This window comes from Saccoglossus kowalevskii, chromosome 18 (genome assembly GCF_978046115.1).
Source record: "Saccoglossus kowalevskii chromosome 18, keSacKowa6.1, whole genome shotgun sequence".
Lineage (NCBI taxonomy): Eukaryota > Metazoa > Hemichordata > Enteropneusta > Harrimaniidae > Saccoglossus > Saccoglossus kowalevskii.
Window position 1 is genome coordinate 15,245,259 of NC_140658.1, and position 22,549 is coordinate 15,267,807.

A 22,549-nucleotide genomic window follows, 5' to 3' on the forward strand; every position below is an offset into this window, starting at 1 on the left:
GTCCGTGCGATTGCTAACTCACTAGCGCTAGCGACAGGTGCCCCCTCAAACACATTCTGAGGGCAGGCTTCTGGAGAACTTCTTCATCAACTACTACCTAAGAGACACCCAATCTATTGAGCAGGGCCTCTTCAGGTTAGACCCCGTCGTAGCGGGTCAGGCCTTGTTTGCTGACCCAGCCCGAACGACCACAGGGGCCTCTGCGCATAGGCGATAAGTCAGTCTCGGCATTTTTGCGGGCAAATTGTCTGTTCCACTAGCACTTCCTGGAAGCTCCCAGGTTTCGCTTCTGTCGACCTACGCCCTCATGCGAACTGTTTCGGTCCTACTTCAAGCTTATCACCCCCGAATTCGGCTGGGGTCTAGCTTTCTCGAGCACACCGAACCCTGTCACCACAGCAGCATTGGCTACTTGCTTCGGGGACAGCACAGGCAAGGTAAGACACCACCCTTCTTGGGTCTTAACTTAGGTTTTTGGGTGTGTTTTCATCCCGGACCGGGGAAAAGTCTTTCATCTTTCTCCTTTTTTTTCTGTTTGCTCGGAAAAACCCGCCACCTATCGGTGTCTGACTCTGCCTACAGTTCAAAATAGTCATTTTGACTGACCGGAGTCTATGGTGGGTAATTGAACGTAGTGAATTTAGGTGAGGGTTCTCCGAACCCGCCTATTCACATAGTTCATACCCACCATAGACTCCGGGTCCCCACAACCTCCCCACTCTTTCCGTCGCGTCGATCTAAGTCCTCGAGGTGGAGAGAAAGGAACCAGAGTGATGGACGGCTACCTGTGGCGCTGCCAGGTGGCCTCGGTCACGTGGGTTCGTGACGTAAGGGGTAAAAGAATCTTGAGGTCATGGAGCTTCCCCTGACCTGGATTCTATCTCTCCGTCACCGGCAGAATCGCTGATTAATGCCTACAGTTCAAAATAGTCATTTTGACTGACCGGAGTCTATGGTGGGTATGAACTATGTGAATAGGCAGGTTCGGAGAACCCTCGCCTAAGTTCAAATTTAACACTTTTAACAAATGTTAATGTATTAATCCGCGAAATTTATAATGTTGATTCATGTGTATATTTTTTTCTGTTTTATATTTGTATAAATCTTTTCTATTTATTGACGATGTATTTGCAATTTTATAACAATCTGTTTTATCGTTTTCTCTTGGAATTACATGCCTGTGCGAACGTGTCTCGGAGTGATTTATAATGAAAGCGTGTATGACGAGGCCCCAGAACGTGGTTATTCATCGCTCTCCACACTTCGTTTCGGAAAGATGTCGTATTTCCATAAAATATTCAACGTTGTCGTATTATAATGAGGTCATAAACGGTACGCTAGGGTATTTGGTAGCGGATATAAGACTTCTCAGGGCAAAATTAGCATATTTGGGTTAAATAATCATCTCGCTACCAAATACCGTCGCGTGCCGTTTATAACCTCTAATTCACACTGGAAAACTTTTTTATGAGCAGCTTCCTCTCACATCGGGCAAAATCCCCCACGTCTTTCGACGTACTGCCGTCGTCAATGTAAAATACATTGTACCTTGCCTGATGCTTAACCGTTTCCCATTAAATAGTGCTTTATCCGCTCTACCTTTGATGAGGAAATATGCGTCAGCCGGCAAGTCGACCCTGCCGACCGCAAAATTGGCAGAATATACCCCGTCTGGAAAATCCAAATTCCAAAAGTAGACGGACCTCCAAACAGAAATAATCAAGGACACTTCTCCTTGCACACGCGCTGAAATGCTTCAAAGTGTTGCATATAAGGTAAACATATGAAAAAGGACTCTTCTTGTTTGTTAGGAAATAAGTCTAAACTCATTGCCAAATCGTCAACATGGCTAATATCTGCATTTTCATAAGACCCCTTGGAATCTAGACTGGCAAATGTAATTAATTGTCAATTTAGCTCTTTTAACGCTATCGCGAAAACTAGCGTGACTGCAAAAGAAATTCCGACTGGACGCATCTGCAGGCGACCCCCTGCGTTGGAGTGAAAACCGGAGCGGAATCACTCCGGTGATTATGCTAATTAAAAGATGTTGACTGGCATTGACAACGAATCAAAGTGCAGCTATATACGTCATCTCTTATTTATGTTAATGTACGTGACTTTTCACTTCTGCGGTACCGGCGAATTTGAAAGACTACTTATATACATTGGACATTTAAATCGACTTGTTTTCAGTAAACGTGGATGAAAGTATCGCCGTTGCACTTAAATAAGTTAAAGTATCCATCTCTGCGATCGATTCGAATCAACCTTTAAAAGGTCACGTTTACTTTCACACACCCATTCATGGATAATCAATGACATCATGAATAATTAATATCAGTCAAATGCCCGCAGATGCGTCCAGTCGGGATTTCTTTAGCGGTCAGGTTAGTTTTCGCGATCACGCTAAAAGGACTAAAAACAATTAATTATTTCTTGTTGTAAAACAAAAAAGAAGTCCCGACTTTGCCAGTCCACTTGGAATCCTGTAACGAGACATAAAATAAAAATCGATAGTACAATATCCTGCAAACTGACATTAATACTATCTATTTATCAGTGAACCACCAATTCAGTTTCCCGGGGCAATTGTTTATGGAGGTGTGGTTATGCTAATGATGATGTTTATCACTTGCATAGCCTATGTTTACAGAAACCCTCGTAGTTTCAGTCAGGCTTTCTTTCATGCTTCCACAGAATATTAAATGACATCTGAAATATATGTATCGTTTAGCTGAAATTTGAATCTACCTAAAATTACTATAATTCTAACTATAATACAGTGTGAATATACAAGATATTGAAATATTGTCAGACATGATATAAAAAGTTCAATCTGCGTGCATGGATTAATCATTGCTTTTATGTTAGCGTTGTTATAATACAATATCCATTTTTTTAAAGCTTGGCATTCATAACCATAGTAAACATTTCATTCACAGTTTTCTCTACATTCTCCCTGTAAACAACGCAGTCAGTTTCAGCATCTTTCTTCCAGGATGACACAAATAGTGCTAGTCTGTAAAGAAATAATATCACAGGGTTGTTGCCATTGGTGTTTGAAAGAAGGCAGCAGGTTATTGCTCTTTTTACAGAAACAAACTTGTTTACGATGAATATCAAAATGTGTAGTTATTCACTGACCATTATTCTACAACTAATACAATCACTTTGAACGCAATTTGTGTATTGGCTGTAGCTATTAACTCACCCGTTTTTTGGTAAAGAGTAAAACACACCATACCCATTTTTGCACATGGGTGTCACACCCGTCAGTGTTAGTTGATATCCAGTCAGAGATGTTGATAAAATAAAATTGCCATTTCCACCACTGTCAAATAGAGAATAATGACTGTATTAATTATACTATAACATAATTAGTGATTGATGCCCTAGTATGATATGCCTGAAGTATACCAAAAGCCCTAACTCGCGCTCTTAAATACTAGATGGTGTCTGTGTGGTGTACACAACTGCCCACGAGAACAACTGGTTATGTCGTTATGACCTTAACAATACCAGGCTTTGTGAGCAGAAATTTTCTAAAAGTTTGTGAAGTCAGAGCTTTGAATGTCCATTTATTTAGTATTTAAAGCTGCTTTTTTAGAACGGCGCATTGTAGCTTTTATGTTTATATGCCAATGTATGTAAATTATCAAACCTGAGAACAGTTTTATCTGAACTGAATTGCAGATGCGTAATTTAGTCACAACCCCACTAAATAACGTATTAAAATATAGTTAAGTCTATATGCACCTTTTAATATAGGAAGGGTCCTTATATAATTCTGGAATCGGGATTCTATTCTCTGATGCAATTAATTGTAATCCTAATAAATGTCGATCACACCCCTCGTTGTTTACACATTCATTCATCAGCTGAATTTGCTTATCGATCGCCTTCTTGAACAATTGTAACCTATCCGACGGCTGAAAAATATGTACATATATGGTTAGCTCTAATTATATAATTGGATAATACTTAATACTGATTCAACTGCATAAACTGTCCAATAAATACAGATATACTAACTTTAATATTGTCATCCAGCATAGCCTTGTACCACTGAATTGCTTCCATAGTGCATGTTCTCACTGTTTCTGTTCTACCGTGATAGAATTTACGAGTTGTTGCCGTCTCATATGTAGGAGCAGGTCTGTTACATTTACAATAAAAGTTACACATGATTAGGTTTGCTTGTAAAACTACTGACACTAACTGCTTAAATTAACTGGCAGGTAATATAAGACATTGAACACGAGTCCCGCTATTTTATTTTATCATTTAATTTCAGGTGTCCTACTTTGGAGCATTTTTTATTTTGAGCAAAGTAGTAAATTGACGGTTCGTATATGTTTTGCAGAACTACTAAAACAATACGATGAACTATATTTATACATAATACAATACATTGTTGAGACAAGTCAGTGAGTTTATATGTTTGATTCATATATAATGTACTTCATACGACTTCATACGACATTTATTTCCAGCTGAAATGCCGACGCTTTTCAAACTCGGACATATTATCACTCGACAATTCCGGCATACTGATAATGTCTTCTTGAAAGAGTCGCAAGAGTTTTTGTTAGTTGCAGTATTTCTGTTCAATTATCTACGTTTTATTGTCTCACAGTATCATTTGAGCAATGTACAACTTTTATGTAAAATGAACTTTTAAGTAATATACATTTACATCTCACTGAAAGCTTGAACGCTATCATCTGTCAAGTCTGGTAGTATGTATTAAACTTTAAAGTTATGTGCTAGTTTGTCAATCGTACGCCCATTACAGTATATATAAAATAGGGCATAGTAGGGCGTTTTCTACATGCAAACATTTACATTAGGTATTTGTGTTCAGTGTCTAATGGCTGCGTATTATCATACCTGTTGTACATCTTATAATAAGTATAATGCAATGCCAATTGCATGAATGCATCTGGATGGATCTGCTTTGATTTCAACACACCCCGATCAAAAGGTGTTACTTTGACGGTGAGTTCAACATTATCTGCCTTAAAAATAAAAATAGCATCAATGTTACTAAACATTCGACGTGTCATTGTTGCATTGATTGGCCAACCTAAATAAATTAATTTGCAGGACAAATATTTTGACCAACTGTACGAAATAATGGAAAGAAAGCATATGTGCTCTTCATAAGACCAAACGAGCTACTAATCAAAATGCAGATTTTTTGAAATATTTGTTATGCTTGAGCTCTTAGAGGCTTGACGATAATGTATGGCTGAGCTTCGCACACCGCATATATTATTGTTTTAATCAATTGCTGTTATGTTGTGTAATATTTACAAAATACTACACTCACCTCATTCCTATACTGTTCATCTGCTTTAGAGATTGTCTTAGTTATGTAATCATCCATAGTAAACTTTAACTCCTGTGGATCTGGCAATTCTCGCACATTTGTTGAACCCTATTCACAAACAACATTGAATTAGTATATAATATCAATTGAATATACATGTATAACTATCAAAATACCATCTCCACATGGACACCATGAACATAAAAGCATGAACTACGAACACATGTTAACATTAAAGATCAATACTGTAACATAAAATATTTCCCTGCCAGAAATACAATTGTTTCGAAACAGAATAATATTCTGTTTCTTTTTTTAGTCTTACTGTGTTATTCAATGCACCACGCAATAATCCTCAACAGGACAATGTCCCGAAAAAATCAGATACCTCACATGCCATACCTCAATGTGAAATGTTGCATGATCAAATTGTGCATAAGACAAAAATGGAATTCGTCCAGTCTTTTTTGCGCCCATAAGACCTTTGAGAATAATCATGTGCTAACATCATAATTTGCTTACAAAATTAGGTTTGTATGATTACTGGTCTCTATCCATGTAACTAACCATGGTCACGTATACTTGTATAATAATTATATACCTTAATATACAATATTTAAAGTTCCTTTTTGATGCAACAATTTGCTTCTCACTAACTACTTTTCATAAGTTCTCTAAAGACATATCTTGCTTTTGACCTTTTATGAGTTGCTCAGTATTGTCTGACTATACCAGAAGTAGTGACTACCTTATGTAGTTACTACTGCACCAGTGTCGCATTCCGTCTATGGGCATTTTCTAGATTTACATTGGATACATACATTGCTGATAATCAAATTATGGCAAATAGAACATTACAACTTGTAAAACATGTAAAATCTATGATTAAAATGAAGAAAAAGAGATAAAATTATGTTCTGACAATCACAAACATATTTCAACGGACTTTGAAAAATGGAATGGCAAATTGCTGTATGTCAAACTAATGCTGTCACAAATATAACCAGATTTTGGGGTGACAAATAACATGAACTAGACACTTTGTATCATAGCGATGGACATGGGTACGAGGCAAGTTCAGGGTTGTTTACTAAAATGGGTAAATATATAATAAAATACTGTACATTGGTTCTATACTTGTCTCGTACAGAAACTTTTGCTCCTGTGTTCGTGTGACATATTTAAAGATTTCATGCAGATAAAAGAAAAACAATAATACATTTGCTGCGATTATGCAGTTTTGCTGTAACTATGAAAACAATATTTAAGTTATGTACCTTCCAGATGCCATCTTGTGAGATAATTTGCTCAGTTGTATGGGATACATGATTGACCACACAAATTCCATCCATCACGGAGTGCTGAAATAGAAATGGTGATAAAAATGTAATGCTCACCAATAAATAAATTCACACAGGAAAACAAAAATTGCGATTAGATAAACAATTAAATGTACATCTTCTTTGAGAAACGTGATATAATGCGAGAAATAGATACTCAAGCACATGGCGTACAGCTGGCCGATCATCAGAACCTTTATGTTGATAGTTGCTGTCGTTCGTAATACACAATAATATCATAAGTGTATTCGTGCATTATACAACATATAAAAATGAGTTCGTCAATAAATATTCATTTTCAATGTCAGATGTGAATGCGTAAACTTATACCTACGTCAAAGTTAGCACCAAAGCTTCCATTTTCAAAACTGATAAGTGTATAGCATTTATCAAACCATCGACCATGGCCATTACCAAATAAAGATTGCTCACAAACCTAATCAACAATTTATAATAACATATCATTTACAGATTCCCTTAATCTTGCATCTGCTGGATTACACTATAGACACATAAGTATATTCGCTGCACCCAAATAACCATGTAATAGGTAACGCACGTAAAACAAACTGACTAAAGCAAGTTATTTTGAAGCGTCAACATTACGCTGTGAATAATTTATCTTACCGCCTGTCGTGTATCTGCTGAAATTTCTTCAAGGCTTATGATTAGTAAACTGGACTCGATATCATTAAGGATAGATATATTATGTGGGTTAAGCTTACACAAATGTGTTCTTGCCTTCAGAAAAGATCAAAAACATTAAAATTATAACTTATGTGCGCTCATCTTTATCTCACACATTGCGATATATTCACGGAAACATGCATTACGATATTCGAATTTCTTATAATAGATATATGATAAAATTTCATCTGTGAAAAAGTAATATTACCTGTGCCCATAGTGTCCTGTCCAATGCTGTCAAAATTCCCACACTTGGTATAGTAGGTGTATTTTCACATGTATTCTTTATATATTGTAATTGTCTAAATGAAGAAATGTAATCAATCTTTGTTTTAACACTGTTGTGTGTTTCCTGTCCCTAATATGTCGAGTCTATGATTAAAGCTACTACCTTTGTAATTCTGGAGCAGAAAGTATATTCCCGTCATCGTCGGTGGCCGTGAATCTATAAAAGTGACCTTTACGCAAAACAATAATATGGTCTGGACAGTTTCCTTCTTTCTCTGAAGTACAAAATTGTGAGTATTGATCTATTGTTTTAAATATATTACATCACAGTATTGTGTTTATTTTGGTGCCATCTATTACGAAACCGAATTCTATATGTTTACATGAAGCTTTAATTGCGGTTACTGTTTGAGAACATTGCATGAATAGTATGTTTTGTACATTTATTCTTAAATTCCAGGAAATAACTTCATTAAATACTGCATTAAAGTAATGTATTTATTTATATATCTTAAATAATGTTTTCTTCTTTCATTCACACTTAGTGGGCACACCCCTTGCATGTACAAAATAGGTGGTTATTATATAAATAAAACAAAGTATTCACGAAAACAGTACAGCGAGATTATGATTATGATGCATAGGTCTGTGACCATGTACTGCTCGAAAACATACATTGTGACATCATCGTAATAAACTCATAATTGGTATAATTTAAATACACTGAACATTATATCTTCCTACCAGTTTTTAAATGTCTCGTGATGGTATCCTTCTCAATGCCGGGAACTACGCTGGAACTGAATATACTTCGGTATTGATGCATGGAAATATTAGATTTATCCCGACTAGATTCCACTGGAAGCGTCTCCCTAATATGTGAAAGGAATTCAGCAAATTAAAAAAAACAAAAAAAATGATTGGAAAATTTACATGCGACGGATGAATTATATTAGCAGTTTGTTTTCTTTGAAATTTAAAAAAAATCCTTCAACGGACTGTTAAGACTATGCATAACTTATACATATCGCCCCAACATTAACAAAAAAAATAACAAATACATATTTGAGTATTGTTATACTTACTCGTGGATGGATTGCCAGTATTTCAACACATTCCACAATATCAGCGCACATCTTTCCACTTGTGTACCTTTCTTAGGTGGCCAAACGTTCATATCTAGAATCGCATATGCAACATTTGCGCCACCAAAAGGTTTCGAACCTCTCGCTGACAAATAAGCAGTATTCTCCCACCAGTTTTCAAGCTATGAAAAAGTGCATAGATTAACGTTTACTTACAATATAAGATACGGTAGTTAGACAGAATCGGTTGTGGTATCACGAGTATTATTGCTGTTCTGTTTGATGATACAGTGAAATCATTTTCACTATGTCCGCAATATATAAAAAAGATCGAGTTTTGTGATTGATCTATTAAACTTAATTGAATGTTGACAACATGACCAATCAGCGGCGGTTTTACTGGTTGTCGGTTGGTTAAGGCAACGATCGATTAGCTGTGAATTGATTTTCAGCAAACTGACAAAACAAATGTTCTCAGCTTGACATTACATGTCAATTTAGTTTAAATCCGTATTCACAATGACTGCCCCATATAGTAAATGTCAATAGATTAATCGCATTTATTTCATTCTCACTTTTACACCAACTGACTCTGTCTAACACCATTGTACTCCCATGTGAACGAGTTCCATAAATGCTAGCAATGCAATTTACAGCGTTTCATTTTATACAAACGTCTATCTGTTTATTATTATACGTTATCTAACGTTGTGATTTTAAAAGCAAGGAATTATGGGTAAAATATGACAACACAACAGTTGTTGCAAAAAATAAATTCATAACAACAAATAATAACATGCAAATTCTCACTGTAGATATAACTCGTGTATGTATGATAATGGAAATTAGAATGTTACAAAGAAACAAAAAGAAACAAAGTTGAAATGAAATAAAAATCATTATTTTAACATTTTATAATAACACTTTTTGAACTCTGTTTGCGGTCAACGGGTTATATATTAACCTGTCTAAGCTACTTCTATCAATAAATGTTGTTAAATATTCAAATAATTGATCATTGGTAGACAAATGTAAAAATACAAATGCAAATATGAATATTTCGTTCTATCGACTTGATAACCAGTTTATATGTTCCATGTTTTAAACTAACCAGTTTGAAGACGCACGTAGGAAGTCATAGAAAAAGTAATTTTCTCAATTTTCAAAAAAGATGCCATGATTTCATACTTTACTCGTAATCAATTTCTTGAGAGTCAATATGACGGATCACATAAAATGATTAAAATTTGAAAATGTGCTGAGCTCTTTTACATTGAAGTGTCTAAGACGTTGTCAGTCCAAGCGTACACTTTAAAAATAAAGCAAAGTATATTTAATGTTTACACATTAATAGCAATGTTACCCAGTTTTTTTCCGTGGAGGCCTTTTTCAGTAAATTTTCATGAAGGGTTTTTCCAATACCATTACCAAATTCTTTGACAATGTTTGTAGTTCTTTCAAACTCAGCCAATGAAACATGAGGCTTAACTGGTAAGATATGATTATACAAGAAATATGATTAGTTCATTACTGTACCCACCAATCCTACGACGTGTCATACGGCAGTGCAACATAACGTGTGTAGATACCATTTAAGTCTATAGTCTCTCTTCAAATTATCAACTATAAGCAGGCAACGAATACAATAATAAGACAATTACGAGAACGCTACAAAGTGTAAAGTGAGGCGTTACATCGACCATCGCTAAGCCTCCGTTGATTATAGGTTCAGGTTACTTTTTGAATTTATTATCTAGCATTTAAAAATGGCAATTTACATTGGTATCGCGGTAACGGTTTTTAAACGAATGTTAATATATAACGCAATATCACCAATATATCGCCAATATCACAAGTAACTTTTCTGTAATCAAATGTAATTTCATTTTATTGCATAGGATGATTATACTGAATCACTAGTAACCTGAACCTTCGGTTTATACCTGACGCTACACGTCGGTCGACGCGAATTCGATACTGCCTTCGGTATCACCTCATATATAATATTGATGTTTGAATACATACCAGATTCTAGGTATCTAGTGAGCGTATGTTGTAATGTTGGGACAGGTAATGATGGCAGGTCTTCTTCAAATTGGAATGTGCGTTGCATTTCGGATGTAGTCGTCACGCTGGTTCTTGATCGATAATGCGTTTAAATTTCACCTAACCAGCAATTAAGATCAGCAACAAAATCAAGCTTATTTCACGCCAATCGTCATTTAATTTTGTTAGGCTTTCGTATTTATATGTGCAAAAATATTGATTCATTGCATATATTAGGTTAAGAAACGTTCATAACACAATAACTTATATAATAACGGAAATAATTCTATGACATACGGTTCTTTGATTGTTATCGGTTTTGAAAACTACCTAATTTGTTGCACGAAGAAACATCAAGGATGACAACAGACATGTTATTTCTATAATCTACCACATCAATCAACGTATATACGATAATAAACTTATACAGGGTCAATTTTAATGCTGCAAACCCGCACAGTAACCTTGTACACACTGACAAGTGACACACAATTCAATCGCAAATAAACCCTGAAAGGACGTGTTGCCTAGCAGGCATTGATTCTACCAGTGTTTGATTTATAAATGAATGGAGTCCAGCCCAGAATTCCATTTCTACAAATATAAAGTAATCGACATAATATGAAGATAAATACAAAATTTTGAACCCCTAAATCAACCTTAAATCTGCGTGTCAATGACAAAAATCATGACACATCAAACGTGTTACTTACCGATTATCCCGTGTTAATTACAGCTGTACTGAATAGACCTGAACCTTTGAACCAATAAACAATCCATCGGGTAAAGGGCACTTGCAAGCACCAGGGGTTACCAAACTTAAGACGAGGTTTACACACTTTTGACTGATGAAACGTCGACCTTGTACAGTTACTCGTCGATCAGCGATGGATTGTCATGTTGTGTCTATCCACCGGTCACGCCATGTCAACTGGCAGTTATGGCATGATTGAATAGTATTGGAAAAATAAATAAAATGATAAGCGTAAACAAGACGTGAATTCGATCAGGACAAGCATGGTTCATCAAAGCGCCCGTTAGAACATAACGGCCGCCAGTCTGACATGTCGACCAGTTTCTCAAGGTCGAGAGATGTATGTAGCAAGCATATACATTCGGCAATACGTGACTGTTATCTGGTTCCCGGATGATAATTCATTTATCCCATACATTATGGCAGTTCAGTTTACTGAAGCAGTGTAATAATATAGTATTTCTTTATACAATGTAATAATAATCCCAATAATCTGATTGGACCATGCAGGCAGGGGGAACTCTCACCTCTACTGCTAACTATTCCAAAATACTGCTACTATGTACTATCTATGTTGGTAGTTTTACACAGTATTTAAAATAAATATCCCAGCCAAAACCATGCGTGCATACAGCCAGGGCGTCATTTAAAATTCTTCTAAACTCAAATTGTTTGCACTCAAAAAATTGTTTCACCAATGTACAAACATGGTGATTTTTTACGGATTGCAAAGAAGCCAAGGCTACGGTCACGACCAAGGCCACGTCAATCTTTTATGCAAAGAGTCAGGACGCTTTACGATTACCTGAGCATGCGTTCGGAATTTTTTTTTTCCTTTACAAGCTGTGAATTACATACATGGAATAAACAATTTATCAAACTGTCTTCATAATATAATTATATTTATTCGTGTGTAATATACAACTGACGTTGTATTTTATAATTCAACTTTAGGGTGCCTCATGAGGTAATCTATATATGCCACCTTGTATTTGGTAGATTCAGTTAATCTGTAACTTGAAATAAACAAACGAGCTGACTGACGAACTAGATCTACTGTATTACAAGAACATTGTGGAAATAAGCAATTGGACTTGTAGATTTTAAGAATGAGTCGAACATATCATGTTTCACCTAAAATGACAAGAATATTCGCTTAAAATACTTTGAATTAATGATATATTTAAGAACTGAACAAATCTGGTAGATGCCCACTCAATATACATATAACGCCTACATATAGCATAACAAAGTAATCAGGCAGGCAGTTTTCAAGAAGTCAATAATATCATTTTTTTTTAAAACAAAAATAACAAAAATAAATATTCGCTAAACATATAGAATTATTAATATCGTCACGAAATCGACAAATCTGAGAGAGGTTCACCCAACATATCAAAGCAAACAGATTGGTATTTTTCAATAAGTCAAACGTGTAATTGTTGACGAATGACGGGCGGGTGGACGACGGACACGACGTACAATCACCTATACGAAAAGCTCTGCTTCAGTGATATTTATGCAGAATAACCGGTGTATAAATATGATTTTCGGAGGTATAAATTCAGAAAATCGCAGCTTTCTACCAGGTCGTTGACCGATTCTGATTCACTGCTAAATAATTGCATCGAAAATGTGCTTGTCTTGTGTTCTTAAACGTGCATCTTTTACCATATTTCATCGGAGGGTAGAAATGGGGTAGAGTGTACATATATTATCGGGTTTAGAATTCGTTGGATTGTCGTCTGGGGAATGGGTGCCACTGTCTAGACTGAATTTGGAGTATGTTGATTGCCTTTGAGAATACATTCTGAGAAACGCATAGGTGACATTCTAGCAGCGTAACAATAATTACACTAGTCACTACACATCGTTGTCATCATCTACAATATAGCTCACACCCAGAGTTGGGTGCTAACCCGACAAGACGAACCAATTCCATTAGAACCGACCCCCTAGATTCTTTTTTTGATGGATACTTGCTTGTCTCGTTATTACCAAACGCTTCAGCATGGTATTAAGAGTTTGTTTACAGGGGTGGGTTATATCAAGGTGGAAAATGGATGCACTTATGGGGGGGGGTAATTCCTGGAATTACAATAGTGAGGGTTCAGGCCGAAATACAATATATAGTGTTTTCATGTTTTGTCTGATATTTCTGTGGTATTCTGCTGTAACTAATGCAAGATTTGTTCCGAAATTCAGTGTGTTTTGTGCACTCCAGGGTTATTCGTTTTTTGCTGAAAACACCCTTATTTGTTAATGGCAGAGTCGAACTAGTTTCACTCCCACTGGGAAAATTGCATTGTTGCTTGAATGAGAAGCTGATTTAACACTTTTCCAGACTGACTATCACGTGATTTTACTCAAAATGGAAACATGGAAAGAGGCTATTCCATTTTACGCAGGAATAATTGGGAGTAGAAAATGTGAGGGATAGTATCAACAGAGATGTGTATATTGAAAAGTAATATCATCTGTCCTTCTTTTACATCGCTGAGCATTTCTGTTTAGTATATTGGTTTGAAAATGTTGAATTTGCATGATTTGCGATGTGTTTTTTTTACTGAAACTCCCCTATTGATTGAATCCCGGGTTTGAAGGAGAACGACACACCACGTGATTCATTTGAATACAATGGTGAGGGGTGCAGATTGGCCGCAATCCGATCTCGATGGAACGTTTCGAATCAATCATACGTAGTTTAAATTTATGTTGAAGTTAAAAGTTCCTTCACAGAATTGTGCATTAGCGAACATGACGTTCAACTGCGGTACTCCACTGACGGGATGGCTTTCGTCGACAGAGGTCGTCGCTGAGCTGCACGCTACAACTTCGCTTGTGGTATTGCTTGTTAGCCGTGGATCGAATGAATTCTGATTACCGGTTTAAATGTTGCTCATTTGGCGTTAGTAATCTTTATTTGTAACTAGGTAACGCCGAAACGTCGCCAGCAAAATCCTCCTGGTACTTTGATGTTGATGGTTGTTCTTCATGGCAATCGCTAATTTTACTGCGGGTTGATCTTCCAACAGCCCTTCAATTATGTCTACCATCACACGCACAAATTAGTAAGATGGGGATGTATGTTGTTGTGCACTTCCTGCGAATAACTCTTTTTTCATGAAATTCAACGCTAGGCTTTATCGAGTATCACTTGTTGTTATGACGTAGTTTCTCACTGGATTAAAATGACTGGGTGATTGGTCATGGCAATGTGTTGGGTGTTGGGTACTGATTAGTTAACAGAGCGTTATTCACTTCAATATTCGTGCAATGCTTGGTACACATAATAATTATTATTTAGGTTTCCAAACAAAAACAAAACCAGAAAAAATATTTCTGAAAGAATGTTCATAAAGACAGTTGCTCATAGTATGTCATGTGGAACTGGTCGCTATGGGCAGGTGGTCTGTATATAGGTGGTCAGTAACACAGGTCTGAGTGCACTACTATAATCTCACTTCGTGGTACACTATATATTTTCACTATCATGAGTATGATTAGTTTGACGTCATTATATAGAGCCTTTAAAAACATATATTATTTTCCAAAAAATTGAGTAAAAAATCACACGACAATATCAAAGCTTACTGTTACTGTAATACAATATACGTTTACACTTTTTGTGTATATTTATATATTTGCGTTTGTCTAGTGCATAAGCACTCGATGATCGTCTCATACTAAAACATACGAAATGTGATTTAACAAACCACATTTTTTTTTTTAAATTGTGCTCTTCAAATATTGTTGTAATCATTGATTACATATCGGAATTGCTGTAGGGTCCCACTATCTTCCATGCTGTAACCGTTAACGGAATATGTTATGCTGTTTCGTTTTTAACACCGCTCCAACGATATTGTCATTCCATTACAGACGAGTCGCTCTTCATTCCATTACAGGACGGTATGACCAAAACCACCCTCTAACGTCGCTCTATTTACTTGAATTGATATGGGAGCTATTAAATATATTTAATACAATATATTCAAACAGTTTTGAACATTTCAATTATTTAATTGGCCAAGCGATATTGTCATTCCATTACAGACGAGTCGCTCTTCATTCAATTACAGAACGGTGTGACCAAAACCACCCTCTATCTAACGTCGCTATATTTACCTGAATTGATATTGGATCTATTAAATATATTTAATACAATGTATTCAAACAGTTTCTAACATTTCAATAATTTAATTAGCCATATTCACGTATTATGTGCTCATCCCGTTACCTATAGTTATTCCACAAACTATCGATTAAATTGATAAGTATAAACTGAATATGGTAAACGCATTGTTAATGCTTGAAGTAAACATGCCTATTTATCAGATAAAAAACATGAGTTAGAGTAGTTTACAATGTTGGAATGTTATAAGATGGCGGCTCTTTAGATATATTTAGTAGATAACTATGTAGCATGTTATTATATAGTGGTTAGGTAGCGGGAAATTTACTTCAAAAGTGATTTTACGCAGCACTCTTAAATTACTCTTAGTTGGCTTTATTTACTTAGAGGGCCAGTTATATAGTAGATATGATTTGTACATGATATGTACTTTGAAGTGATGCCAAACAATATAATGCTCCCTAAAGAAAGACCTCTTCAACTGTAGAAAGCAAGTTACAGTTTTTTATATCACTTTTCATTCTCTATATATTCAACTTTTCATCACTATTATGTAGTCCGCCATATTGATTCTCCAGCAAAAAACTGTGGGTAAAGTTATTATTTTAATCATTAAAAGTAGAATGACATTGTTTTGTTCATGTTTGTTGCCAACAGGTTATATATCACCCGTATAACCTATTCACATTGATAAATTGTATACAATATAAGGAAATTTGAGCATTTCAATTTTTGGTAGAAAAACACACAAATGAATACTAGTATTTACATTTCCGTCCTGACAACTATTTTATATGCTTGTTTGGCGCCGGTACATACATGCTACCACGTTCTACACTTTCAGCCAATTTGAAGTTCGAAGTTATAGATGAAATCATTTGTCAATTTCTGACAACAGAGAATATGAGGTCATACTTTACCCATAATACTTTGCTGAAGAATCAAGATGGTGGACTACGTAAAATATTAAAAAGTTAAATACATGTATCTAGAGAATGAAAAGTGATATGAAAAAACTGTAAATTGTATGTTCTTATGTTGTCAGACTTTTCTTTTAATATATAATATTCAAATTGTTTGTGTATTTAGCTTGCTATTGGATTTGACGTGTGAATGCATCTTTAACTACATCTTCCTACAGGAACTTATTCAAGCAAAATATATTTCCCCATGTTTTACCGCATACATTGGTGTTGATGTGGTAGAATGAATTATATATCGCTGTTTCCTAAATTATTAAAAGTTGATGGTAATGAAGCTATATACTCATATAAACTAAATACATGTAAATATAAATCATGACAGCAACTTCAACTGTCATAAACGAAAACCACTCTGTGTATAACTCCCAGATATTCTGAATAAATTATAATTACACGTTCATCTTTTCACTACGCGTAAATATGAGTCCCAAAACCCATGCGTTTTCAATCTTGTGTTAAACTGTTCTAAACTGTCAGACATGCACAATTCGAAATGTGATCAACAGTAATGAAGTTAATAATTCTACCAAAGATACGATACATCAGAATAAGGAAAATCGTTGTACCATATATATATAGTTCCAGAGTTTCAACTTTTATTCATGCTTCTTAAGTGGTTCTTGAGATACATATAGAGCAACTACTAATTGCTTATTAATATACGTAATTAAATTACTGACTTACATTAATAATTAATTAGTTTCGCATGGCATTTATTGACCAAAATTTCTTTGACAACCACCTAATAAACTTCGAGCTAACTGTTAACTGAACTTCCAGTTACGGAAAACATAACACATTAAACAAAATAAAAAATCTATGTCACCCGTTACTCGAAGTTACAATGCCTGTGTGGCACCAGTAGTTACTAAATTATAATAATGGTCAGCATTATATAAGATATTGAATACTCTTCCTAATAATGCATGTAATACAAATACATTGATGAAACCTATATATTGTTTTACTATCATACCTGTACATGTTCATGTTACTGATACATTTCTAATAATCAGTAGATACATGCACTGTAATTTATATATATAGTTTTCTGCATCATATATCTCATATTGCTGTTATCTCATTTTTACAGACGACTTGTGTGGCATCCAAATAATAACACATGGTAGTTTTGTATTTTCATGACTCGTTCATACAAGATCGCATTGAATACTTGGAGCAAGGGTAACACTATCGAGTATAGTATTTGCAACAAAGAAAAAGCTATTGCATAACATAATCTAGTGTTGGTGTTTCATGTTCGCATACACGATCTTGCAATTCTGTTGCAGTTAATATTTCTGTTTACAAACTTGCGTAGCCTAGTATGTTGCTATGATAGGTTGGAAGACATGGACATTTCTATGTTGTGACATTAAATAGCCTTATTATATGTGTTTTATGACGAACTTTCTTTAATTATAAAATAACAGCCAAAATTTGTCAAAGAGCATACATGGACAGCACTTAGGTATTGTGCTATGTTGTGTATTTCCGGTGTCAATTACAGTTTATACATTAAGATGTGGCTCTCAATAGTGAAGTATGAGATGGATATATACATAGTACAGATGATAAGTATCAACTGCCGATACATTATACATGTACATCTATTTAGTTTTACATTCATCACTGCTTGTTGCGTAATGATTTAATATTTCTTTACATGAGAAGTTGAGATATGCTGATGCTGGATCACTTCTCCTTCATGACTTATCTCTTCATGGGTGTACCTACATCTAATAATAAAAAAATTGTGGTTATGTGTATAATATTGGAAGAATTTTCGATGAATCTACTGCGGAATATGTATAAATTACCTATCTTTAATTCACAAAAACTGATGCCCATATATGGTCCTTTAGGTTAGGTTAGGTTAGGTTAAGTTAAAGTTCGCAAACATAGCATGTCAACACAAAACGCTACTACCACCACAACTGAAAAAAACGTTTTCACTTGCAAGCTCTTGTGATGAAACATGTATTTAAGTATGGTACACCGACACTAGATATTATACTTCACTGTTGAATGTGTGATGAAATTACCAAGTCTTACTAATACTTGATGAGCGGTGCGTGTTCCAATATAGTATTTCATTTCATATAGCTATTCATGTGATAGTATCCTGTACCAAAAATGCATGATTATATAAAGTAAAATAACTACCATGTATTATATGTGAATGTCACATAGAAGATTGTTACAACAAGATCAGCTAGCTGTGCACTAGCATCTATTTAGTTTTTTATTATTGGAACCAGTATATTTTGTTGTAGAATATGTTATAGATTGCTTATTATATATTTATGCTAATAGTCATGATTTCTACAAAGAACATGCCTGTGACTGTGAAATGCCAAACAACAAATTTACCGTTTTGTGTTTGTGTTCCACTGAAATAGACAATTATTGATTTTTTGGTTGAAAATGATTATTCGTATCCGAGTAAATTTGAGATATTTCTCGTGTTGTAGCCACGCCCACCGATCCTGAAACAGTCGACTGTTTTCGGCTTTCCGACTCTAGCCGAATTAAAAGTGCTCCACCAAACGTCAAAATATGAGAGGAAGCCATGCTCTCGTACTATACTTTTATAATACTGCGTCATTTAACAATAATATTAACGATATATATTTTTCGGTCCGCGTTTTTTTAAACATTATATTTTTGGCGTAATGGTGTGAGAATTTACGCGTTTTCAAATGATCCGAAGTTGTAACATCAGTATACAAAAGCCCTAAAATCAATGAGAAATAGTTGGGATGGACATTCTCTTTATACTCTCATACTATAGACCCCCACACGAAACAATTGCCCTCATTTATAAAAGAACAACTTGGACAAATGTTTTGGGATTCTGGATATCATTTTGAAAAGACCATATAGTCTGGAAGCTAAGGCCAATTTGGAGTTTAACTGCACCCCACGTCAAACATTGTGGAAACAGACTTTTCTTATGCAAGACGTTCTGACTTTTTCAAAAATGCTTGTTTCCAGAACGGAAATATCCTGAAAAGGCTGAAAATTAACATGTTGCTATGGCTACATGAAAATATCATGAAATCGTTAAAAGATCTATATTTTCAATACATATGAAAATACGGATGTGAAGTTGGTACCAAAATGTAGATCGTGGATTGGCCCAATCATTTATGACATCATATATGCTAATTAGCTAATTTGCATTTTCAAAAATTACCAACAAACCTGTTTTATCAAAGAAAATTGTATATATTGCGTGTTTTGTTTTTTCAGGAACATATAGTCTTCACAACACTACTTTTGCCCAATATTATTCAGAAGGTTATCATTTTATTTTCTATATTGATAACATGTTATAAATAAGACAATACAACTATGAAATGGCAATCAGATTTGAAAAAAATTAAATCTTTATTTATACAAATTATTTGCATACAGAACTAAGCACAATTATGCGAAATGAACAAGCATTATAGCAAACTATTCACCATATCATGTGTCTTGGTTTTACATGAAAACAGTAATGACAACTCTGAAGAAAGTGTGCATCTGCACTGCAGCAAATTGTGCAAATACTTCAAACTTATGTTCTGTTACTTTACAAAACTAGTTTTGGGAAATCATACAAAACCTTCTTAGATTAATGTTTTCAAGGTTCAATTGTGTTTTTAAAGTGTTTTAAATCATCATTAGTCATATTCAGTGTCAGCATCTGATTCAGGCTCAGGCTCAATGTATCTGCCAGTATCTTCAGAGTTCGCGCAGTCGCCGAACATCCACATGCATCTGTGTAAGGAAATCCTGTATTCTTTCACAAGCAGTGCCGTGTGTCACAATTTTTGCAGGTTTTGCAGCTGAGCAATGCTTTTGGTGCTGGATCCTGAGTCATCCATAAGATCTTTATTGTGTTTCCTTCTACCACCCAGCCATGTCAATTGGGGCTCACAGCTTTAAATGAGGCACTGATAGTTTGCTATGCGAGTGTGTAGAGTCAGGGCATCTTGTGTTGGTGGTATATTTCATGAGCGTCTGCCCCCTTTGACAACTTTCTGTACCTCACCTCATTCACACTGGTTGCATTTGGCTCGTTATAAATGCAACACAGGCTCTTTTCACATTTGGTCAGTAGGTCTGCTGTAATGTCAAGCCTGTCACCCAGATCTGTCATGGCAGACATGAAATCTGCATCTTTCTTCATTAACTTGAAGAATGTCTTCTTACTTTGCTACAGAAACTGCTTGTTGTATCGCGTCGTGAGAATTTGTGCATACCAGGAAGTGCCTTGCAGACATCTTCTCCATGTTGAACTTCCCTGCATATAGCTTGAATGTCAATGTATTTCTATCGTTTCTGAGTAGCCTGTCTGTTGATAATCAGTGGAATTTCAATTTCTTTTTGAAAATACACAGCAAGAACAATCACATCAGTGTCAGATGTTTTCAGGACAAATGCTCTGAAATCTACAGTTTCCGCAATTTGCTCGCAGTGCAACAATGGTCTTGTGTCAGCCTCTCCAGCAAAGTATGTCAGAGAAGGGACAGCATCTTTGAGTATTCAGTGGCATTCTTTACCATGACAAACAAACAAAGATGTTTCTTCAATGATATCAGAATATCCTGCATCACCATCCTTCGACCATTCATCCACCAGGAATTCAGGAAGATTCTCTTTGTTCTCACTGTTTGACATAAAATTGCCCCAGTCATTGGGTGCCTTCTGAGATCCACAGGTGAAGGTTGATGGCTTCGTTTTGTTTGGTGTAGGTTTGAGCTTTTGGATAGTGGCAAAAGTGTCAATCACCAGGACCACGTTGTCTGGGCATCTAATGACTGGGATACCTATCTCGAGATCCTCAAGGAGTTTAGACTTTTGTGATCTGTAACGTGTGCCATGCGATTTCGCTATTTCCCATGGAATTGGAACTAACTTGTGAGAAAATAGGTGAAGCTCTCGTGTCCTTGCAAAAATGAATTAAATTAATGTTCTGCCTTGATGATTAAATTTAGTCCCATAACTTTAAGTTTACGTTTGAAGCTTCTGTTTCAATAGCGTTTCAAAAATTGATGCTTCAGCAGACTCTGATGATTCAGCTTTGATCAGTCGACATTTCACAAACACAAAGTTGATCACCATTCTGTTGAGTAGTAGAAACCCCTGTTGAAATTGAAGTTAACTTCTCTGATTTAGAAAATGGATTCAACATGCTGGCAAGGACCTTGACTAACCGTCTCACATCTTTCTTTTTTTTCTTTTTTTTATCCGGGAGGGTCCTGCCTCTTTGTAGAGCCACTTGCTTTCATCTGATATACCGCATACCTTCTGATATTTTCAGTTATCTGTGAGCGGTCAGCTGTTATTTCAATCCATCTCCCAACTGCATCTTGATTTCTGCTTTTTCCAAGAATTCCTCCTGGTATTTTGCTCCTCTTGTTTATTGTTTCCTCAATAGATCCTCTGGAATCTTCGCAAATTTTACTTTGATAGTTGAAAGCCAAACTGACCATTTAGTTAGTATGTGTGGGGAGATTCATTTGAATTATTGATCTTTTATTCATAACCATGTTTTCTTCGTATTTCATTTTTTGTGTGTGCATGTAATGCTATGAGAAACTAGCACACCCAGTTGTAATTTGGCCAATATTTGTTCCGAACGTCGGAGTAAACACCGTATTCGTAATCGGGCAATGGGAACGCCTCCCGCCCTACAAATTGTTACTTGACGCGATATTGGCAATTGGCAACATTGTATGTTTTTGCGCTCGTTTTGAGCAGTTGCTTTCCAGTTGTTTACGAGTTAATATCTGTATTACGTTGTTGTTGAAGAATAAACGAGATTGAGTTCCAGTTACATGACGTGTCCGTTTCAGTGTTCACTTCCGTGACTGAGAAGACCCGAACCTCCCCTTCCCCCACAGTATGCCCCACACCTCGCATAATGGTCCACAATCACTTTCAGCTAGGACTGTAATCCTAT

The 22,549-nt window shown here is 35.6% G+C and overlaps 1 protein-coding gene and 1 long non-coding RNA gene across 2 annotated transcripts; both read right to left on the reverse strand.

The window, feature by feature from the left end:
* Positions 1-2,668: 2,668 nt before the first annotated feature.
* LOC146731613 (uncharacterized) lies at positions 2,669-3,325 on the reverse strand. Its single transcript, XR_014927100.1, has 2 exons — positions 3,215-3,325; positions 2,669-3,022 (listed from the first exon to the last, which is right to left on the reverse strand). It is a non-coding gene; the product is annotated as an uncharacterized LOC146731613 (long non-coding RNA).
* Positions 3,326-3,984: 659 nt separating this feature from the next.
* On the reverse strand, positions 3,985-10,788 carry LOC102804985 (peroxisomal carnitine O-octanoyltransferase-like). The gene is made up of 12 exons (XM_006822760.1): positions 10,701-10,788; positions 10,039-10,163; positions 8,676-8,857; positions 8,335-8,462; positions 7,754-7,865; positions 7,571-7,664; positions 7,303-7,416; positions 7,010-7,111; positions 6,613-6,696; positions 5,336-5,443; positions 4,894-5,021; positions 3,985-4,159 (listed from the first exon to the last, which is right to left on the reverse strand). The coding sequence occupies exons 1-12, from the start codon at positions 10,786-10,788 to the stop codon at positions 3,985-3,987; spliced, it is 1,440 nt and encodes a 479-aa protein (XP_006822823.1).
* Positions 10,789-22,549: the final 11,761 nt, after the last annotated feature.